We start from the raw sequence: 23,227 nt of genomic DNA on the forward strand, positions 1-23,227 counted from the left end.
CCTCATCGGACACACCATGATCAACACACATTGGTTACATATCGTGCCAGTAGAGCCAGTTCAATATAATTCTGCCAGCGACTTTTAGACGACAGTCTTGGTTTTACTTTCGTGAGAGCACAACCATTTTCTGGAAATTTATTCTGTCAAGAAATATGACTATATGATACATTTTGTCATTATATCGATTTAATCAATTGATCCAGATATTGGTAAGCTGTTGCTGATTTTATAATATATATAATCTACCAATAAAATTTTCACTGTGACATACATTATTTCGTTTTCATATTGGTAGTTTAATGCCATTATTAATAAGGGAAATTAGCTAGATAACTTATCACGTAAGTTTCTTGCAAAAATATTTCTTCTAATTGTTTATAATAAAATTTTAATTAATTTTTAATAAACATATATGCAATTTATTATAATTACTATTAAATTTTATAAACAATTATTCTTATAAATAAATCAGTGATATAAAAATAATTTTTCTCGATTGAACTCGAATTGTCGGGTACAAAGTTCGTAATTTTGTGAGAAAAAAATTACAATGCAGATCTATTTATTTTATTCTATTTAGTTTTTAATATTCATGTCTACTGTTTTATTCTTAGTTTTAATTATTGTCAATCTTGAAATTGTACTTATAGTTGTAGACTTTTTGTTTTATTCGTAATTCTTAATTTTTATATTACTAATTTTTAAATTTGATGTTTTTTGATATTTTTACTTTTACAACTACGACATAACTATTTTGTACATAATTGTACACATAACTATTTACTGTGTAAAATCAATTTTTATAAAACAAAACATAAATCGCGGTAAAAATTATTGATTTCTCAATCTACCACAATTCAGAGATCTTGTTGATTGTCGTTCAAATTAAAAAAATTAATGTAAGCTAAATTCAAAGATAATAGTTTGCTTGGCAATGCATACACTCGCGGGAAAAATATGGGAGAGAGTGTATATATATATGAAAGTCTGTGCAAACATACATGTTTTATAAAATACTTTAGGAAATTTTGAATTTCTTACCGTTAGTAGTGTAGCAGCAAGCACATCGTAATATTTTTCGCGCATAAACATTGTAAAGAAAAACAGTAAATATGCCGAAGTTGGTCATACTTGTTATGAAATTCTGTTACAATAATAATTTAAATTCAAAAATTTTTTTCTATTAACCGGAAATTCGTTATGCAACCAAAATCATCCTTCACACTTTTCTACCTGCAACATTTTTAATTTACATATGTACTGCATATTGGCTTTATAATTTGTATATTGCAATTTGAAATACTGTTCATAAATTGTTGTAGGGTTTCTTAATAATCTGAGAGTGCAAGAATTTATAAAATGTGGCGGTATCCTAATAAAACATGGATCAGACTGAGCTGTTTGATCTACTTCTTTGCGCTTAATACGCATACAATGGGGATCTATGGGGCACCTACAGTAAAAATACCAAATGGCTTATTGGAGGGTACAATAATGATGAGTAGATTGCATAATGAGATACATGCATACAAAAAAATTCCTTACGCCGCTCCGCCAGTGGGAGAACTTCGATTCAAGGTAAAAAATTATTGTTTATTGTAAAATATATAAACAAAATATTAAGTATTTTACTTTTTGTAGTTTCTATTTAGTTAAATCTTTTAACGTAAATTTGCACCGAAATTTAAACAGATATTTTATTTTATATGAAAATGATCAAAGTCGAAAATATATGAAATATTTCAGAGAGAAAAAATCAATAAAAATCTGTAATAAAAATATCAAAATATTAACATAACAGTTAACAGTTAATTAATAACGATTAAATAAAAGAGAAAATTATGAATACAAATTTATAATAAAAATTTATTTTTCCTTTAATTTTTTAAAATAATATTTGTCTCATGTAATTACATGACATATTCACTTTAAACTTGCCATACCCACTATTTTCGTTATCAAAATTTTAATATTTAAATTAAATTTTACCTCTTTTTTAAAGCCACCACAACCCGCATCTGCATGGTCCAAAAAACGACTAGCCGTGAGCCCTTCGCCGTTCTGCACACAAAAAGATATATTTACAGATATGAAAATTCTTATGGGTCAAGAAGATTGTCTTTACTTAAATGTCTACACACCGAGTATTAAGAAACATCCTTTCACTAAACATCCAGTTATGGTTTGGTTTCACGGTGGTGGATGGATTAGTGGTGGTAGCCATTATTATCAACCCAACTACTTGCTGGACCGCAATATTGTTCTCGTCACTGTGAATTATCGGTAATGAAACTTTTGAATAACGGAATAATTCTCTCATTCTAACGATTCTCCTCACATTAGACTTGGACCGTTGGGTTTCTTGAGCACGGAGGACTCGGAATGTCCAGGAAATCTAGGACTGAAGGATCAACAGCAAGCTTTGCGATGGGTGCAGGAAAACATTGCTTATTTCAATGGTGATCCGACGAGTGTAACTATCTTTGGTGAAAGTTCAGGTGGTGCTAGTGTTCACTATCATATGGTCAGTCCTCTTTCAAAAGGTAAATCTTTTACAATATCTTCGTGAACTATCACATTAGTTGCCCCAAATTTTCTACAAATAGTTAAATACAAAAAGTATAAAATATAATAGAAAACAACAAAATAAATATGTATGGCTATATATTTATATTGTTATAATGTATGAACTCTATCGCACACAGGACTTTTTCATCGCGCTATTTCGCAAAGCGGCACCTTTTATAACCCATGGACTTTAATGCCACCGGGATCTGGTAAGAAGAATGCCGAAACCTTAGCTAAACATTTAAATTGTTCAACCGAGAACTCCAAGGAACTTATTGAATGTTTGCGAACAAAGAACGCAAGGGAGATTACTGACACCAATCATATTTTTCAGGTAATTAAATTCAATACATTTCAAATATCAAAAAATGTTTAATTTACACATTATTTTAAATTTGCATTGTTTAATTTAATTTAATTTAATTATCTATATTTTATCGCAGATTTTGAGTTACTGCCCGACGATAGCTTTCAGACCAATAATCGAACCCAAACACTCAGGTGCTTTTTTGATTGAAGATCCTTTAATTTCCGTGCGAGAAAGCCGTCTTGCCAATGTACCCTGGCTAACGGGAGTCGTTTCGCAGGAAGGTGCATTGGTAGCATCAAGTAAGGATCTCTCTGATAATGTGAAAATCGTATCTATAATATATACTAATTATTAAACTTTGGGATTATAATTCAGAGACATTTGTTGAATATTTTTCATTTTTTCTTAGAAATAATTATGAATTTTTTATAGACAGTTTTTATCATAATAAAAAACATTTTTACCTATTAATTATTTTGATAAATCTTATTAGTATAAAACTCATAAGAAATGTTAACTTTAAATTCTCAAATGTCTTTCCAAATAGCATGTAAACTTAACTCACTACTCTTTCACAATTCATTACATTATAATTCAATAAATTATTTGAATTTTTTAAATGTAAATATTATCAAAAATTACGTCTTAGATGTAATATATAACTTATAATAAATAATGGCAACAATAAAATACCGAAAGATTAACATACGCCATATTTTTCAGCTATTTACGGTCAGGAAATGGTGCAAGAATTTAATACTAATTTTTTGAGATGGGCACCTATAACCTTATTATATCAGGAAAGATATCAGCTTACTGACCAAAATTTTATTGATGAGATAACCAAGGATATCCGTAAATATTACTTCGGTGAAAGTATCATCGACAATTCCGACGAAGCCAGGTTCAATATGATCAACGTAAGTTCAAATAATAAATAATAATAATAATATTAATAATAACAATAATAATAATAATAATAAATAACGAAGAATTATCTTGATATCTATGTTAAAACATAAAATGTCAAAGTATACATATTTACACTTAATTTAATTAAGATGTTTATTACGAATTTGCGGATGTTAAAATTTCGATTGTTTTTATGTCACTATAATCATAACACGATTAATCTCTTGACCATTTTCACAATAATATTCAAATAGTATAATATTTAATTTATTATGATTTTTATAATTTATTTTGTTTCACTATAAATCTAATCGTTCTTTAATGTGATTTTATAGATGTACAGTGATGCATGGTTTACTCATGGCACATACATGGCCGTGCGAGACTTTCTCGCTAATCAAACTTCTCCACTCTATTTTTATTATTTCTCATACAGAGGAAACATATCCTTTAGTTCAACATTCGGTGACTCCATAAGAGATTATGGAGTATCGCATGCGGATGAACTTCAGTATCTATTTCCGCTGAGCCCAGATTTATTCGTGAATTTTGACCATTTGACCGAAGGTGATAGGAACATGATTGACCGCTTGACCACATTTTGGAGCAATTTTGCAAGATTTGGGTAAGTGCTAATATTTTTGCTAATTAATATTATATGTATATTTAAAACTACATGCCCATGTATATATATATTTTTCTTCTTTTTTTCAAATAAAACTATATAAATACTTTTTAAAAAGCATTAGTTAATACAATTTTTCATTTTTCATAAAAATATATGTTTGGAATGTTTGTATTAAAAATTTATTAGTTTAGAATATGTTTCAATTTTATTGTGAATGTATAATATTTATACAAATATGATAAAAATGCATATAAAAAATAAAACTGTAAAATGTCCCTAATAATGCTAAATAAATTTTTCTTAGAAATTCAACGCCGATAAAATTGCAGTGGACGCCAACAGAATCAAATTTATTGAAATATCTGCATATTGTAAACAGCGAGCAGACTGTCATGAAAAGTGAATTTTTAAAGGATAGAATGTTATTTTGGGACAATCTTGAAAATCGATTGAAATCTTTTGGTACAAACTATAGAGCTTTGTAAAACGGATCTTATTTTTTATTTGCAGAAATTGAGTACAAAAATTTCTCAGATGTTGCAAAATATAAAGCACTAAAAACTTAAGAATTTTTTTCTTTATAAAATTTTAGTAACAAAAATTGCACAATGTAAAAATTTTTTAAATATGTATTTATATATAAGAAGTGCGCAAATGAATAGAATTTAATCCTTGTTTTTTACTTTTTTACTTAGCAATGACTTAGTAGAACGAATAAACTATTTTAATAAATTAATTTGCTTTTATTTTTTTATCACAAAACCTATAAAAATTTTTGCATTTACTTAACTTAATCTTAACAAAAATGACTATTACGATACGATTGGCAATAAAATGCAAGTTATAGAATAATATGTACAGAACTTTATTTAAAAAATTTTTTTTTATTTTTAATATAATACAAAATTATTTTACCTTATTTTTTAACTGCAATACAAATCATAGATGGTTTTTTATAAATTAAACTTTATTAACTTAATTACAAAATTTATAATAAGTTAAATAAGATTATTGCTCTTTTATTTTGTATGGTATTATATAATATCGGTTACTATTACTGCTGTTTTTTTGCTGTTATAATAAAAAAATATGATTCATTAATAGATACTATTTTTTTATAGGTAAAAATAACGGTAAAAGTAACTGATACAATAAATTCTATGCAAAAAGGTAATAATTTCATATCATATATGTTGTTATTACATTAATAATATTTAATTAAAAAGACAGAAGAAGTAATTAGAAAAAATACATCTTTTTTACTGTATAATATTTACTTTTATTCAAATATGACTTTTTAAAATTTAACGAAATATTTAATGTATAATTATAATTAAACTTAAAATATTCATACAATTTTATTATTAATTTGTTATTAATGTAAAAACAAACGATTAAAAAGAACAAATGTTTTACCTTACTTCAAATTGTAGATTGACAGAATACGTTGACGCATCGAAATTGAATATCTATTATTAGTTAATTAAAAATTACTATTGCAAACGTGACAAGTTAATGTGAATTTAAATGTGGAGTACCAACGCATCTGATCATGGATGAGAAAAAGAAGGACGAATTTACAGTCGAGATGGAAGTAAAAATGCTTATGCCTCTAATATGGGATTCACCGGCGATATGTAAAATTCAGGATCTCAAGGAAGCGCAGTACGAAGAAGTTCTGCGCCTGATAAAAGTTCTCTTTTGCATACTTTTTATTTAACACAATTAAATAATATATAATCAGCCAAACAGCACCTTTTCGAACCAAAGAATTTTTTTCTTAAATTTTGTTACGGATCATAGGATTCTTAATTGACCTACTTTCTTTTCTTCTAAAGACTAAAACGAATAAAATACAGAAGCGTAGAAAAAATTGCAGTCGACTTTGCTTATACTTTATTTTATTAATATTCTAAAATAATGTGGAAATAAAAGATCAATGTTTTGTGGCATAATGTTTTGAAAATGAAAGATTTTTATCCTTATATAGCATCATTATTTCAAAGAGGAACCAATGTGCAAGGCGGCTTTCTTGCTACAGAATCAGGAATCTGTCAATGCGTATTTAAATCTTATAAGGACATGGATAAAGGACACCACCAGTTTGGTCGCACTCAGTTTAGCATCAGGGCGTGTCATTGGAATTGCTGTTACGCGAATAAGTAGCGACTTGGATAAAACCGACACGTATAATCGAGTACAAGTACGTGTGTTATCTTATAAAAACAAATGTTTCAAACTTTAAAAGTTTGCTATAAGTTTGCGAGAAGATTTTTTAAATTTAATTTTAATGTGGCATTATAATAGCATAATAGAACATTTTACATAAAAAAGGGATTTATTATAATCTATTATATTAAATTTATTAAATATATTATATAATTTAACATATATTCAATTTGGTTTAGAATTTCGAGGGAAATTCGCTAAAGAAAATCATGTATTTGATCAACACTTTAATAAAGCAGACGAACGCATACAAGGAGCTCGAGTGCGACATGTATTTTCGAGTTCATATCCTCTGCGTTCATCCGTCTTATCAACAAAAGGGTGTCGGCATGGCTCTTTTAAAAACTTGCATTGATGTTGCACCTACGCTTGACATGCCAGCAATCGGTGGCGTTTTTACGTCAGGTCTCAGTCAATCATTAGCACTGAAATTAGGATTTCGTCTCGTCTCAGAAATTCGCTACAGTCGATGGGTCGTCGACAATCAAATCGTATTCGATGATCCCGGCAAAGGAAATTATTCAGCCGCTTTTATGGGAATGCAAATACCTTTTCAAAAATCAATTAGTAAATTATAGAAATATTAAATACTGTGTGTTGATAAACTAATATCATATGTTAATGTAAAAACAGGCAAAATAGCTGTCTTGCCAACAATCCTTAAGAGAGACAATTTCTTTAATGTTCTTTAGCAAATAACGTAGAAAATTTAATTACTTTTTTGTATTTTCTATGAAAATACATAATAGATATAAGCAGTTTACTGACTACATAGCAATGTACAGAAATACTCGAATGTCTATAAATATAATACTAAATATTTTGCGGTCCGCGCAATAACAACAACATTGAAGTGCGCTGTTGAAAAATTTCAACTGGAATCAACATTTTTGAACAAGCAAGCGTAATGGCTGCAAAGTGTTTAAAAGAATTTTGATAAATTAAATTATAACATGTAAAGATTAATTAATATTTCGTTTACACTTCGCGAGTGTTACAATGCAAGATCTAATTCTTTCTTTTATTTTATTAGGATAAATTTTGGAGTTACTAGTTGCAGCATATTAAAAATATAAAATTATTCAAAACTATAATTAATTGTTAGTATATCGACTATATTTTTCTTACACAGCTCAGCATTCTCAATCAGCAGTTGTGGATACGTTTTAATTTGCGAATAATGCGTGATAAAATATTTATTAATACATTTTGTGATTCTAAAAAATTAAAATAATCGTAAATTTTTATTTAGATATTTAACTGTTTTGTCCAAAAAAATAATAATAGTTTTAAAAATACAATTGTATAAAATTTTTATCTAGCCAACATTGTTTTTTTGTGAAAAAAAATGGGTAATTTATTTTTTCTACATTTGTACTTTAAAAATTTATATTCGGTTTACAAACTACAGAATATTGTATTATGCGTCGAAAAATATGTAACAGTTTCTTAATTTTTGAAGAATTTTTTTGTAACTGTAGTAGTGAAAACCGGATGGGGCTAGAGAGCTGTTCCATGTCATAAATTTAAGAGTTCTTCTATTACTCCTTATCTGCGTTGAAATTTAGCCTGTCAGATAAAGTCCATTGTTTTCCGTCAAGCTGTATATAGGGCGTTGACCCTCATTTTACTCAGATTCATAGACTTAAGAAACATGGCACCAAGATCTTTTTAACTAAAATAAGGCAACACAAAATACATCGCATTTTCCCTTTCCACATAGCCTGCATTTTTTCCGCTTAGAGTAATCCGAGATTATATACTAAGTGAGCCCTGACGGCCATGTGTTCCGTTTGGAGGCTGATCTCAGGAAACTCAGGAGACTTGTTCTCAGTTTTCTTTTGCCCGTTGCCAAGAATTTATCAGTCCTATTTGTTTCATCAAGAGCTTAGCTTGGTCGTCAATCCTTTCTGTTTCCCAGGAAGCCGGGTATTTTGCTCAGGATAGTTCCTTCTTCTTCCAGCAGTAAAGAAAACACCGGCAATTTGCTCGGCAGGGTTTTCTGCTTCGACAGATCATCTGCTACTTCATTGCCGTGTATATCTTGGCGATCAGGTAATTAATTCATAAAATTATCTCTTTATCCATCTACGTTTCCATCTACATATTCGTAATCTGTTCTCCGTATTTTATTTAGAAATTATCGATAAATAGTATTTAAATAATATTTTGGAATTTAGATCAAAAGTTTATTGCTTGAAGATATATTTTTTTAATAATATAATATATAATTTTTTTAATAACTTTATTTTCAATAAAGTTTTAAGGAGAAAAAATCAGTAATCTTGTTATATATTTGTGCACATACTGATCACTATATTGTATACCATACGCAATGTACGCTTCAGTATAGGGTGCAAAATTTAGAGGGACGCAAAATTGTAAAAGACGCCAATAATTTTTGAAGTGTCCAAGAACTTGTAAAAATTGACCACTCGGTTTGTGACCACTTGGTTCGCCCGGCTCGATGCTGCCTGCTTGTAAAACTTTGTTTTAACCGCGTAGCGGCAAGAAGAATATGATCATTTCTTGTTTTCTTTTCTTTGCGTTGGGGCGCGCGATTGAATTTCAGCGTAGGGGCGCCTGAGACAGTCGTAACGATTCCGGACGTAAATTGCAGTAAAAATCATCGATTTCTCTGTCTACCACAATTCAAAAATCTTATTACCAGTGATTCATGTTCAAATGAAAAAAAAATTCAATTCAATTAACGTAAGCGAAAATTCAAAGATACTTTGTTTTAGCAATGCATACACTTGCGGAAAAAATACGTGACAGCGTGTATGTATATGAGAGTCTGTGCAAACATATGTACATGTTTTATAAAATATTTCAGAAAATTCTGAACCTCTTATCGCCTAGCAGCATAGCAGCAGTTTTTAATATTTCTCACGCATAAATATCGTAGAGAAGTAAATGTGCCGGAGTTGGTCACATTTTTTATGAAATTCCGTTATAATAATAATTAGATTTCGAAAATTTTCTTGTATTAACCGAAAATTTGCTTATGCAACCAAAATCATCCTTTATCCTTTTCTATTTACAACTAAATACTGTTTTACTTTACATGTGTACTGCATATTACAGGGACCCGAGTCGAAATTTTATTCCTAATTTCAACCTCACTTTTTTCACGTTTACGGATTCTGGAGGATTTTGATAGGTTTCATTGATGTAAGAATATATATGTATTGTATTGTATTTGCTCCTACTTTGTATCTCAAATAGACAGTAAACAAACTGTTTCCCACTATGAAGTTTAAAAGAGGAGTTTCGGTAGAGTCAGAGGTTAAATAGGTTCAAAATAGGGTGATGTGACTGCTTTAAATATCAAATTAGTGTTAGATTGAACATTTTGGTCGAAAGTAAGTGTTAGACTAAACATTGAAGTCGCAAATAAGAGCAGAATTTCGACCCGGGGATGCACAAACAGTCGATGGCGACGTGTTTTTTTGATAGATCTTTGCATTTTGATTTTTACTTTATTTAATTTTATTATAAAATTTGTGTATCAAATTTTAATATTTATTTTGTTTCTATTAATTTCTTTATATTTTGACACTTTGTTTATATTTATTGATATGTTTAATATATGTTGAAATCACATTATAATTTTATATTTAATATTATAGTTTTTCCTTAGTACAACGTAGATCGCGAGGTCGATTTATCAAAAAAAAGTAGCTTGTTTGTACAAAAAGGTTGGGCAGCAACAGGCATATTAGTTTTATAATCTGTGTTGCGATTTGTTACTGTTTACAAATTGTTGTAGGATTGTTCAATAATCTGAGATTATAAAGTGCAAGAATTTATAAAATGTGGCGGTATTCTAATAAAACATTGATCGGACTGAGCTGCTTGATCTACTTCTTTGCGCTTAACGCGCATACTATGGGGATCTATAGGGCACCTACAGTAAAAATATCAAATGGCTCATTGGAGGGTAAAATAATGATGAGTAAATCGAATAATGAGATACATGCATACCAAGGAATTCCCTACGCCGCTCCGCCAGTTGGAGATCTTAGATTCAAGGTAAAAAATTATTATTTATTGTAAAATATATAAACAAAATATCAAGTATATTACTTTTCGTAGTTTCTATTCAATCAAATTTTTTAACGCAAATTTGCACCAAAATTTAAACAGATATTTTATTTTATATGCAAGTGATCAAAGTCGAAAATATATGAAATATTTTAGAGAAAAGAAATCAATTTTAATCTGTAAAAATATCAAAATATTAACATAATAGTTAACACTTGATTAATAACGATTAAATAAAAGTAAAAATTATGAAGACAAATATATAATAAAAATTAACTTTACCTTCAATTTTCTAAAGTAATGTTTATCTTATGTAATTACATGACATGTTCACTTTACACTTGCCACACCTACTCTTTTTGTTACCTAAATTTTAATATTTATATTAAAGCCTGTCCTTTTTTTATAGCCACCAGAACCACCATCCGCTTGGAATGGAACACGATCAGCCGTGCGTGTTTCGCGGATATGCCTACAAATAGATTTATTCTATGAAATAAAATATGATGAAGACGAAGATTGTCTTTACTTAAATGTCTACACACCGAGTATTAAAATACATCCTGAATATCCAGTTATGGTTTTTTTTCACGGTGGTGGATGGTTGAGTGGTGAAGGTAATTCTCGTCAACCTCACTATCTGCTGGACCACAATGTTGTTCTCGTCACTGTGAATTATCGGTAATAAAAATTTTGAGTAACGGAATGATTCTCTCATTCTAACGATTTTCTTCACATTAGACTTGGACCGTTGGGTTTCTTGAGCACGGAGGACTTGGAATGTCCAGGAAATCTAGGACTGAAGGATCAACAGCAAGCTTTGCGATGGGTGCAGGAGAACATTGCTTATTTCAATGGTGATCCGACGAGTGTAACTATCTTCGGTCAAAGTGCAGGCAGTGCTAGTGTTCACTATCATATGGTCAGTCCTCTTTCAAAAGGTAAATCTTTCATAATCTCTTTTAAAACTTTCACATTAGTTCCACCAATTTTTTTACAAATAGTTAAATACAAAATGTATAAAATATAATCGAAAACAAAAAAATAAATATGTACGGCAATATATATTTATATTGTTATAATGTATTAATCCCATCGCAAACAGGCCTTTTTCATCGCGCCATTACGCAAAGCGGCACCTTTTATAACCCATGGGCTTTAATGCCACCGGGATCTGCTAATAGCAATACCAAAATATTAGGTTGTTATTTAAACTGTACAACCGAGAACTCCACGGAACTTATTGCATGTTTGCGAACAAAGAGCGCAAGGAATATTACTGCTACCTTTAGTGGTTTTAAGGTAATTAAATTAAATACATCAAAATATTGGAAGATGTTAAATTCACACATTTTTTTTTAAATTGCATTAATTTATTTATCTATATCTTATCGTAGATTCTGGATATCTGCCCGCACCTGATACCTTTCGTTCCGGTAATCGAACCTGAACACTTAGGTGCATTTTTGACTGAAGATCCTACAATTTCCGTGCAAAAAGGTCACATTGCCGATGTACCTTGGATAACGGGAATCAATTCGGAGGAAGGATCCTTGTTTACATCATGTAAGGATCTCTCGCGTTAAAATAGCGTTAAAATCGTATCCATATAATATACTAATAACTAAACTTCGGGATTTTAACTCAATCACATTTGTTGAATATTCCTCATTTGCTTTTTTTCTTAGAAATAATTATTTTTATTTATAATTTATAATTAATAATTTTTTAAAGACAGTTTTTAAAATATTATGAAACACTTTTACTTATAAATTATTTTGGTAAATCTTATTAATATAAAACTCTTAAAAAATGTTAAAATGTTTAAATCCTTAAATGTGTTTCCATATAGCATATAAACTCAATTTACTATGCTTAATCTTTAACAATTCATTACATTATAATTCAATAAATTATTTCGATTTTTTTAACCTAAACATTATCAAATATTGCTTCTTAGATTTAATATATAACTTATAGCAAATAATGTCAGCAATAAAATAGGGAAATATTAACATGTGCCACGCTTTTCAGCTATTTACAATTGGAATTTCACAGAAATACTTAATAATGAATTCATGAAATTAGCACCTGTAACCTTATTTCATCAGATAAGATATCAGTTTCCAAACCAAAATTTTGTTAATGAGATAACCAATGATATCCATAAACAATACTTCAATCAAAGTAACATCGACGAATCCAAAGAAGCCACGTTCAATATGATCAACGTAAGTTCAAATAATGAATAATAATAATAATATTAATAATAGTAATAATAATAATTATAAATAGCAAATAATTAACTTGATATCTATGTTAAAATATAAAATTTTAAAATATATATATTTTACATTTAAATCAATTAAGATGTATGTTACAAATTTGAGGATGTTAAAATTTTGATTGCTTTGATGTCACTATAATCATATCACGATTAATCTCTTGATTATTCCCACAATTTTTTTTAATAATATTTAAATTATTATTATTTTTATAATATATTTTGTTTCACTATAAATCTAATGACTCATTAATGTGATTTTTTAGATGTACAGTGATGCATGGTTTAATTATGGCACGTATAGGGCTGTGCGAGACTTTGTGGCTAACAAAACTTCTCCAGTCTATTTTTATTATTTTACATACAAAGGAAACTCTTTAAGATTTGGTAATTCCACTAAAGATTATGGAGTAACGCATGGGGCTGAAATGGAGTATTTATTTCCCCCTAAAAATAGGAATAGAAATGTTGTCCCTTACCAGAATAAATCCAAAGATGATAAGGATATGATTGATCTCATGACCACACTTTGGTATAATTTTGCATTATCTGGGTAAGTGCTAATATCTCTGCTAATTAATGCTATACATAAATTTAAAACTGCATTCACACTCACTCAACACACACACACACACACACACACACACACACACACACACACATTTTTTAAAAATAAATTTATATATTTTATAAAGTATTAGTTAATACAACTTTTTATACTTGATAAAAATATATTAGAATGTTTGCATCAAAAACTCATTTGTTTAAGAGATATTTTAATTTTGTTGTTGTAAAGTAATACTCATACAATTGTGATAAAAATGTATATAAAAGATAAAACTGTAAAAAATGTCCCTAATAATGCTAAATAAATTTTTCTTAGAAATCCAACGCCGAATAATACGCAATTGCAGTGGAATTCCACAAAATCAAATTCATTGGAAGATATGTTTGTTATAGACGGAAAGAATAGTTCCATGAAAAGTGGACTTCTAACGAAAAGAATGTCATTTTGGGACTGTCTAGAAAATCGAATGGAGTCTGCTAGTAACGAAACCCACTTTTGTCACAATTAAAACAAGACAATATTGTTTTATCTTTTAAAAAAATTGTCGTATTCACTCTTAAAAAAAGAATGTAAGATCGATACTCGAATGTATCGAAAGTATTGTTGATGCTTTTCCGCGACGCTGATTGATTATCGCGATTTGGCAGTTGATACTTTGAGAGCGAAGGTTATTTTCACGATTATTTAAAATAAAAAAAATTTTATTAAAAGATTTAGATTTTATAATTATTAAATTACCATAATAAGTGCGCGCGCGTAGCGTGCGCCTGTATTGTTCTAGTATATTAAACTTTTCAAAAAAACTGTCGTATATATTAAAACATTTCAAAAAAACCTGTTGTATAAATTAAAATTTTCAAAACAAGCAATTATATATCCTTTCGACAAAAAAGTATGATATCAGAAAATGGCACCAAGGGACTAAAGAACAATGAAAAAAGTTGTACACTATTTCTATAAAACTCTTTTATAAAACTCTTGCACATAAAGCTGTTGTTTATTAACCTTTCAAAAAAAACCCTCACATATATATATTTAAACCTGTCAATAAAAGCTGTCGTATATACATAATTAACTATATTATATATTATATTTTACCATATTTTACATGTACTATACTATTTATACTATATATGTTATTACATATACTATATATATTATGAAAAAAATACATAAATAAAAGAATTAAAAATAATATAAATAAATATAGATTTCCACACCCGTGAGGTACTATTGTTAAAAAAAGGTGTTCAAAATGGTATCTCACAGGTGATGTGGAAATCTATATTCATCCCATATTTATTATCTTGTTGCATTTGTGATATGGACATTCCTGAGGCTGAGTATCGCGCACCTTACTTATGGGCGTTGTTAGCGCGTTTGATGACTCGTTGTTAGCATGCGAGCGGCAAGAAGAGGACAGTGGGCGTCAATCAGAAAATTAAGCCGAAAGTTGCAACTAATTCTCTGATTTAACACATTGAATCGAAGAAATAGTGTACTTTTCATATTTTTATTTAAAGTACTCTTGTGTATGATTATATTTTTAATATCATATGATTAATATTTGGTATATATTGATTCGAAAAGCTATTAGCCGATGAAAGTTGTTTGAGCTCAATCAAAATTAGAAACACTTTGCTTTTTTTAATGCACAACGCATTTAGCAGGTTACATATTTTTTAATGATTTTTATGATTATAATCTAATATAACATATATCTTTTCTAAATATACATATATTAATATTGGCAACATATAAATAAATTTAATTTAAGTTAATTAATAGAATGAGTACTTCGTTTTTTAAAAATAAATGCACGTAAAACTCAAAATATTTGAAAAAAATACATAAAAATAAAATTTTGATATAATTACTAGGTAATACTACGGTAATAAAGTGATAAAAATTATACGGACTGCAAAGTGTCTCAAAAGTTTATTTTTATTCTATCCTTGATCCATTATTTTAATAATAAAAGACAAATTAGACTCACCGATTGATGCGCAGCAGCGAAATTGTCGTTCTGTTGATCTGCATAGTTGATCTGCAAAATACGAAAATAAATCAAGATTATAATTGCGTTCATAATGAATATTAATCAAATCATAATTGAGTACATTAAACTTTTAATTCTTTTTGTAAGCCAATATGGAATAAAAGAATAATTGTAAAATGTTTGATTATTAAAATAAAAAATAATTAATATGTGAATAAATTCTAATAATAATGAATATTAATTAATGTAAATATTTTAAGTCTTTTAATGTGTGTGTGTGTACAACATTTTCAACAAATAAATAAATTATTATTTATCGTAAAGTTGCTCCGCCGGCGCCCGATACTCTTGAGCCTCCTTCTCCTCTCAGTCCTCACAATTTTCGCAGCCCTCGCAGTTTTTCAAAGCACTCACACGCGATCGCAACGCGAGTAAGTTTCCCGATAATTTTTTTAAATGCTTGCACGCGTGCGTTTTTAAATACGAAAGTTGTGCGACCCTTTAAACGGCGCTCCCGATTTTTATTACGACGCATTTTATTGCGACAATTACACGGTATTTTACACACTTTCAACGCGATTTTGTCGTATGAGGACAAAAGTATAATTCGAATATCGCTTATCGCACGAAATACTTTCTCAACACTCTGCGTAAAACAATATGATGGAAAACGCAACAGGTAATGATGGAAAAGGGGAGGAAGGCGGAAAACTGTAGGAGAGCTGTCTCATATGTCATAAATTTAAGAGTTCTTCTGTTACTCCCCATCTGTGTTGCAGTTTAGCCTGTAAGACAAAGCCCATCGTTTTCCGCAAAGCTGTACATAGGTTGTTAACCCTCATTTTACTCAGATTCGTGGACTTAAGAAAGATACGGCCCCAAAATCTTTTTAACGCTAGAATAAGGCAGCACCGCAAGATATATTTCTTTTTCTTCTCCAAATAGCCTGCATTTTCTCCGCTTAGATTAGTCCGAGGTTGTATAAGTGTGCCCTGACGACCATGTGTCCCGTTTGGAGACTGATATCAGGAGACTCAAAAAATGTGTTCTCAGTTTTCTTTTGCCCGTTGCCAAGAGTTCATCAGTCCTACTTGTTTCATCAAAAGCTTAGCTTGGCGATAAATTCTTTCTGTTTCCCAAGAAGCCGGGTATTTTCGCTCAGGATAGTTCCTTCTTCTTCCAGCAGTAAAAAAAACACCAACAATCTGCTCGGCAGGATTTCCTGCTTCGACAGATCATCTGCTACTTCATTGCCGTGTATATTTTGGCGATCAGGTAATTAATTCTTAAAATTATATCTCTTTATCTAACTACGTTTTCATCTACATATTTGTAATATGTTTTCCGTATTTTAATTAGAAATTATCGACAAATAGTATTTAAATAATATTTTGGAATTTATTTTCATAAAGTTTTAAGGAGAAAGAATCAGTAATCTTGTTATATATTTGTGCACATACTGATCACTATATTGTATACCATACACAATGTACGCTTTAGTATAGGGTGCAAAATTTAGAGGGACGCAAAATTGTAAAAGACGCCAATAATTTTTGAAGTGTCCAAGAACTTGTAAAAATTGACCACTCGATTTGTGACCACTTGGTTCGCCTGGCTCGATGCCGTCTGCTTGCAAAACTCCGTTTTAACCGCGCAGCGGCCAGAAAAATATGATCATTTTTTGTTTTCTTTTCTTTACGTTGGGGCGCGCGATTGAATTTCAGTGTAAGGGCGCCTGAGACAGTCATAACAATTCCGGACGTAAGTCGCAGTAAAAATCATTGATTTTTCTGTCTACCACAATTTAAAAATTTTATTATCAGTGATTCTTGTTTAAATAAAAAAAATTCAATTCAATTAACGTAAGCAAAAATTCAAAGATTGTATTTTTCTAGCAATGCATAAACTCGCGGAAAGAATACGAGAGAGCATGTATGTATATGATAGTCTGTGCAAACATACATGTTTTATTAAATAATTCAGAAAATTCTGAATCTCTTATCGCCTAGCAACGTAGCAGCAACTTCTAATATTTCTCATAAATATAGTAGAAAAGTAAATATGCCGAAGTTGGTCACATTTTTTCATAAAATTCTCTTATAGGGATAATTAGATCTCAAAAATCATCTTTCATCCTTTTTTATTTGCAACTAAATACTGTTTCGATGCACAACCAGTCGATCACGACGTGTTTTTCTGATAGATCTTTACATTTCGATTTTTACTTTATTTTATTTTATTATAAAATTTGTGTTTCTAATTTTAATATTTATTTTGTTTCTATTAATTTCTTTATATTTTGACACTTGTTTATATCTATTGATATGTTTAATAAATGTTGAAATCACATTATTATTTTATATTTAATATTATAAATTTTCCTTAGTACAACGTAGATTGCGAGGTCGCTTTTTATTAAAAAAAAGTAGCTCGTTTGTACAAAATGTTGGGCAGCAACAGGCATATTAGTTTTATAATTTGTATTGCGGTTTGAAATACTGTTTACTAATTGTTGTAGGATTGTCCAATAATCTGAGATTATAGAGTGCAAGAATTTATAAAATGTGGTGGTGTTCTAATAAAGCATTGATCAGACTGAGCTGTTTGATCTATTTCTTTGCGGTTGATGCGCATATTATAAGGAACGATGTGGCACCTAGAGTAACAATAAGAAATGGCACATTGGAGGGTACAATAAAAATGACTAGATGGAATAATAAGACTTATGCATTCCAAGGAATTCCCTACGCCGCTCCGCCAGTGGAAGAACTTAGATTCAAGGTGAAAAATTATTATTTATTGTGAAATATATAAACAAAATATCAAGTATTTTACTTTTCGTAATTTCTATTTAATCAAATCTTTTAACGCAAATTTGCATCAAAATTTAAACAGATATTTTATTTTATATGCAAGTGATCAAAGTCGAAAATATATGAAATATTTCAGAGAGAAAACATCAATTTTAATCTGTAATAAAAATATCAAAATATTAACATAATAGTTAACACTTAATTAATAACGATTAAATAAAAGTAAAAATTATGAAGACAAATATATAATAAAAATTAATCTTTCCTTCAATTTTTTAAAGTAATGTTTATCTTATGTAATTACATGACATGTTCACTTTACACTTGCCACACCTACTATTTTTGTTATCTAAATTTTAATATTTATATTAAAGCCTGTCCTTTTTTTATAGCCACCAGAACCATCATCCGCTTGGAATGGAATACGATCAGCTGAGAATTTCTCGCGGATATGCACACAAACAGATTTATTCTACAACACGCGAAAAATTGATGGCGGCGAAGATTGTCTTTACTTAAATGTTTACACACCGAATATTACAAAAGAACCTTACCCTCAATATCCAGTTATGGTTTGGATTCACGGTGGTGGATGGCTTAATGGTGAAAGTAATTACACTAAACCTGGCTATCTGCTGGACCACAATGTTGTTTTCGTCACTGTGAATTATCGGTAATAAAACTTTTAAGTAAGTTAGAATGATTCTCTTATTCTAACGATTTTCTTCACTTTAGAGTTGGACCGTTGGGTTTTTTGAGCACGGAGGACTTGGAATGTCCAGGAAATCTAGGACTGAAGGATCAACAGCAAGCTTTGCGATGGGTGCAGGAAAACATTGTTTATTTTAATGGTAATCCGAAGATTGTAACTATTGTCGGTCAAAGTGCAGGCAGTGCTAGTGTTCACTATCATATGGTCAGTCCTCTTTCAAAAGGTAAATCTTTCATAATATCTTTGAGAACTTTCACACTAGTTCCACCAATTTCTCTACAAATAATTTAATATAAAAAATATAAAATATAATTAAAAACAAAAAAATAAATATGTACGGCTATATATTTATATTGTTATAATGTATCAATTCCATCTCAAACAGGCCTTTTTCATCGCGCCATTACGCAAAGCGGCACCTTTTATAACCCATGGGCTTTAATGCCACTGGGATCTGCTAGAACAAATGCCCAAATATTAGGTAGTTATTTAAACTGTACAACCGAGAACTCCACGGAACTTATTGCATGTTTGCGAACAAAGAGCGCAATGGAGATCACTCTTACCTATCATAAGTTTCGGGTAATTAAATTTAATACATCAAAATATCAAAAGATGTTAAATTCACACATTTTTTTTAATTTGTTTATTCATATCTTATCGCAGATTCTCGATATCTGCCCGCCCCTGGTACCTTTCAGACCGGTAATCGAACCTGAACACTTTGGTGCTTTCTTGACTGAAGATCCTATAATTTCCGTGCAAAAAGGTCACGTTGCCGATGTACCTTGGATAACGGGAATCGATTCGGAGGAAGGATCCTTGTTAGCACCACGTAAGGATCTCCCTAATAGCGTTAAAATTGTATCTATATAATATACTAATTACTAAACTTCGGGATTTTAACTCAAAGACATTTGTTGAATATTCCTTATTTGCTTTTTTTTTTAGAAATAATTATGAATTTTTTAAAGACAGTTTTTCAAATATTATCAAACACTTTCAAATATAAATTATATTGGTAAATTTTATTAGTATAAAAGTCTTAAAAAATGGTTAAATGTTTAAATCCTTATAATTGTTTCCATGTAGCATATAAACTCAACTTACTATGTTTAACCTTTCACAATTTATAACATTATAATTCAAAAAATTATTTTGATTTTTTCAACCTAAACATTATCAAATATTGCTTCTTAGATTTAATATATAACATAATAAATAATGTCAGCAATAAAATAGGGAAATATTGACATGTGCCATGCTTTTCAGTTATTTACTATCGGAGATACACAAAAATAATTAATGATGAATTCATGAACCTTGCACCTATAACCTTATTATATTGGGAAAGGTATCAGTTTCCGAACCAAACATTTGTTGATGAGATAACCAAGGATATTCGTAAACAATACTTCAATGAAAGTACCATTGACGAATCTGACGAAGCTAGGTTCAATGTGATCAACGTAAGTTCAAATAATGAATAATAATAATATTATTATTATATTAATATTATATTAATTATAATAATATTAATAGTAATAATAATAATAATAATAAATAGCGAATAATTATCTTGATATCTATGTTAAAATATAAAATGTTAAATAATATATATTTTACATTTAAATCAAGTAAGATGTACATTACGAATTTGAGGATGTTAAAATTTTGATTGCTTTGATGTCACTATAATCATACCACGATTGATCTCTTGATTATTCTCACAATTTTATTTAATAATATTTAAATTATTATCATTTTTATAATATATTTTGTTTCACTATAAGTCTAATGACTCATTAATATGATTTTTTAGATGTACAGTGATGCATGGTTTAATCATGGCACGTATAGGGCTGTGCGAGACTTTGTGGCTAATAAAACTTCTCCAGTCTATTTTTATTATTTCGCATACAAAGGAAACTCTTTAGAATTTGATGATTTCACCAATGATTATGGAGTAACGCATGGGGCTGAAATGGAGTATTTGTTTCCGCTTGAAGAGTGGAATGGCGAGAATAAATCCGAAGATGATAGCGATATGATTGATCTCATGACCACACTTTGGTATAATTTTGCATTATCTGGGTAAGTGCTAATATCTCTGCTAATTAATGCTATATATAAATTTAAAACTGCATTCACACACACACACACACACACACACACACACACATTTTTTTTAGTAAAACTATTTTTTAAAGTATTAGTTAATACAACTTTTTATACTTCATAAAAATATATTAGAATGTTTGCATCAAAAACTCATTTGATTAAGAAATATTTTAATTTTGTTGCTATAAAGTAATACTTATACAATTGTGATAAAAATGTATGTAAAAGATAAAACTGTAAAAAATGTTCCTAATAATGCCAAATAAATTTTTCTTAGAAATCCAACTCCGAATAATACGCAATTGCAGTGGAATTCAACAACAACAAATTCATTGGAAGATATTCTTGTTATAGACGGAAAGAATACTTCCATGAAAAGTGGACTTCTAACGAATAGAATGTCATTTTGGGACTGTCTAGAAAATCGAATGGAGTCTGCTAGTAACGAAACCCACTTTTGTCACAACTAAAACAAGACAGTATTGTTTTACCTTTCAAAAATATTGTCATATATAAACGTTTCAAAAAACCGTGTATATATTATGTCGTATATATTAAAACATTTAAAACAAATTTGTCGTATATATTTAAATTTTCAAAACAAGCAATTATATATCCTTTCTACAAAAAAGTATGATATCAGAAAATGGCGCCAAGAGACTAAAGAACAATGAAAAAAGTTGTACACTATTTCTGTAAAAATCTTCTATAAAACTATTGCACATAAAGCTGTCGTATATATTAACCTTTCAAAAAAACCGTCACATGTAACATACTTTTTAATAATTTCTATAGTTATAATCTAGGATAACATATATCTTTTCTAAATATACATATATTAATATTGGCAACATATAAATAAATTTAATTTAAGTCAATTAAAAGAATAAGTAGTTTGTTTTTTAAAAATAAATGCACGTAAAACTCAAAATATTTTTAAAAAAATACATAAAAATAAAATTTTAAAATAATTACTATAAAGTGATAAAAATTATACGGTCTGCAAAGTGTCTTGAAAGTTTATTTTTACTCTATTCTTTGATCCATTATCTTAATAATAAAAGACAAATTAGACTCACCGATCGACTGTAAAATGTTTAATCATTAAAATAGAAAGTAATAAATATGTAAGTAAATTCTAATAATGATGAATATTAACTAATGTAAATATTTTAAGTCTTTTAGTGTACAACATTTTCAACAAATAAATGAATTATTATTTACCGTAAAGTTGCTCCGCCGGCGCTCGATACTCATTCTGAGCCTCCTTTTCCTTTCAGTCCTCACAGTTTTCGCAGCCCTCGCAGTTTTTCAAAGCACTCACACGCGATCGCGACGCGAATAATTTTTCCGATAATTTTTTAAATACTTGCACGCGTTTGTTTATAAATACGAAAGTCGTGCAACTCTTTATACGGCATTCCCGATTTTTATTATGACGCATTTTATTATGACAATCACATGATATTTTACACATTCCCAACGCGATTTTGTCGTATGAGGACAAAGATATAATTCGAATATCGCTTGTCGCACGAAATTCGTTCGGCACTCTGCGCAGAACAGTATGTACGCAACAGGTAATGATGGAAAATGGGGAGGAAGACGGAAAATTGTAAGGGAAAATAGTGAGAGTAGTAAGGGGAGGGATAACTCGATATATAAACCCGTACAAGTGCCCCGCCGTGCGACTAGTAAGGGACAAGATACGCGCAGGATATTTGAAGGACTTGCGCAGAAAAGGTAACATGCGCAGAAGAGATACATGGGTAATGCGAAGTACAGGATAACATATAATGGTAGGATAAAAAGAGATAGTGAAAGAATGGAATGTGTAAGCAGCGTGACCTAAACAAACTCTTAAACGGTAAGCCTTGCTCTCTCTCTACAATAACAACACGAAATATTTTTCACGTTACCATATTCATTACAAAATAATTTTAATTTTGACAAATAAATTACTATCATATTTTTTATCCTATTATACTCTCAAAATCTTCTTTATTTATTAACGTTGTTTAAGATAGTAATTA

At 29.4% G+C, this 23,227-nt stretch overlaps 4 protein-coding genes and 1 long non-coding RNA gene across 7 annotated transcripts; 4 read left to right on the forward strand and 1 right to left on the reverse strand.

Moving 5' to 3' along the window:
• Positions 1-52: 52 nt before the first annotated feature.
• Positions 53-5,157, forward strand: LOC105673464 (carboxylic ester hydrolase-like). 2 transcript variants are annotated; one of them, XM_067352322.1, is made up of 9 exons: positions 53-212; positions 1,326-1,581; positions 2,006-2,286; positions 2,347-2,546; positions 2,709-2,905; positions 3,015-3,180; positions 3,605-3,801; positions 4,129-4,418; positions 4,726-5,157. In XM_067352322.1, exons 2-9 carry the CDS (start codon positions 1,363-1,365, stop codon positions 4,904-4,906), a joined length of 1,731 nt encoding a protein of 576 aa, XP_067208423.1. In that variant the 5' UTR covers positions 53-212; positions 1,326-1,362; the 3' UTR covers positions 4,907-5,157. The 2 variants fall into 2 exon arrangements, with proteins under 2 accessions (XP_067208423.1, XP_067208424.1); XM_067352323.1 differs by lacking the exon at positions 53-212 and adding an exon at positions 320-344.
• Positions 5,158-5,293: 136 nt separating this feature from the next.
• Positions 5,294-10,097, forward strand: LOC105673443 (uncharacterized). Its single transcript, XM_012369076.2, has 3 exons — positions 5,294-6,114; positions 6,412-6,624; positions 6,830-10,097. Exons 1-3 carry the CDS (start codon positions 5,974-5,976, stop codon positions 7,226-7,228), a joined length of 753 nt encoding a protein of 250 aa, XP_012224499.2. The 5' UTR covers positions 5,294-5,973; the 3' UTR covers positions 7,229-10,097.
• A 369-nt stretch (positions 10,098-10,466) lies between these two features.
• On the forward strand, positions 10,467-15,196 carry LOC105673442 (esterase E4-like). Its single transcript, XM_012369075.2, has 8 exons — positions 10,467-10,685; positions 11,107-11,378; positions 11,439-11,638; positions 11,803-11,999; positions 12,095-12,263; positions 12,732-12,928; positions 13,248-13,534; positions 13,865-15,196. The coding sequence occupies exons 1-8, from the start codon at positions 10,467-10,469 to the stop codon at positions 14,055-14,057; spliced, it is 1,734 nt and encodes a 577-aa protein (XP_012224498.2). The 3' UTR covers positions 14,058-15,196.
• On the reverse strand, positions 10,665-23,117 carry LOC136998938 (uncharacterized). Its single transcript, XR_010889447.1, has 4 exons — positions 22,419-23,117; positions 15,546-15,596; positions 11,243-11,365; positions 10,665-11,169 (listed from the first exon to the last, which is right to left on the reverse strand). It is a non-coding gene; the product is annotated as an uncharacterized lncRNA (long non-coding RNA).
• On the forward strand, positions 16,590-22,412 carry LOC105673441 (esterase E4-like). Of its 2 annotated transcripts, XM_067352324.1 has the most exons (9): positions 16,590-16,823; positions 18,067-18,329; positions 18,754-19,034; positions 19,097-19,296; positions 19,459-19,655; positions 19,740-19,908; positions 20,346-20,542; positions 20,896-21,167; positions 21,472-22,411. In XM_067352324.1, the coding sequence occupies exons 2-9, from the start codon at positions 18,111-18,113 to the stop codon at positions 21,662-21,664; spliced, it is 1,728 nt and encodes a 575-aa protein (XP_067208425.1). In that variant the 5' UTR covers positions 16,590-16,823; positions 18,067-18,110; the 3' UTR covers positions 21,665-22,411. The 2 variants fall into 2 exon arrangements, with proteins under 2 accessions (XP_067208425.1, XP_012224497.2); XM_012369074.2 differs by lacking the exon at positions 16,590-16,823 and having other exon boundaries at positions 16,983-18,329; positions 21,472-22,412.
• Positions 23,118-23,227: the final 110 nt, after the last annotated feature.

Source organism: Linepithema humile, chromosome 3 (assembly GCF_040581485.1).
Source record: "Linepithema humile isolate Giens D197 chromosome 3, Lhum_UNIL_v1.0, whole genome shotgun sequence".
NCBI classification, from domain to species: domain Eukaryota; kingdom Metazoa; phylum Arthropoda; class Insecta; order Hymenoptera; family Formicidae; genus Linepithema; species Linepithema humile.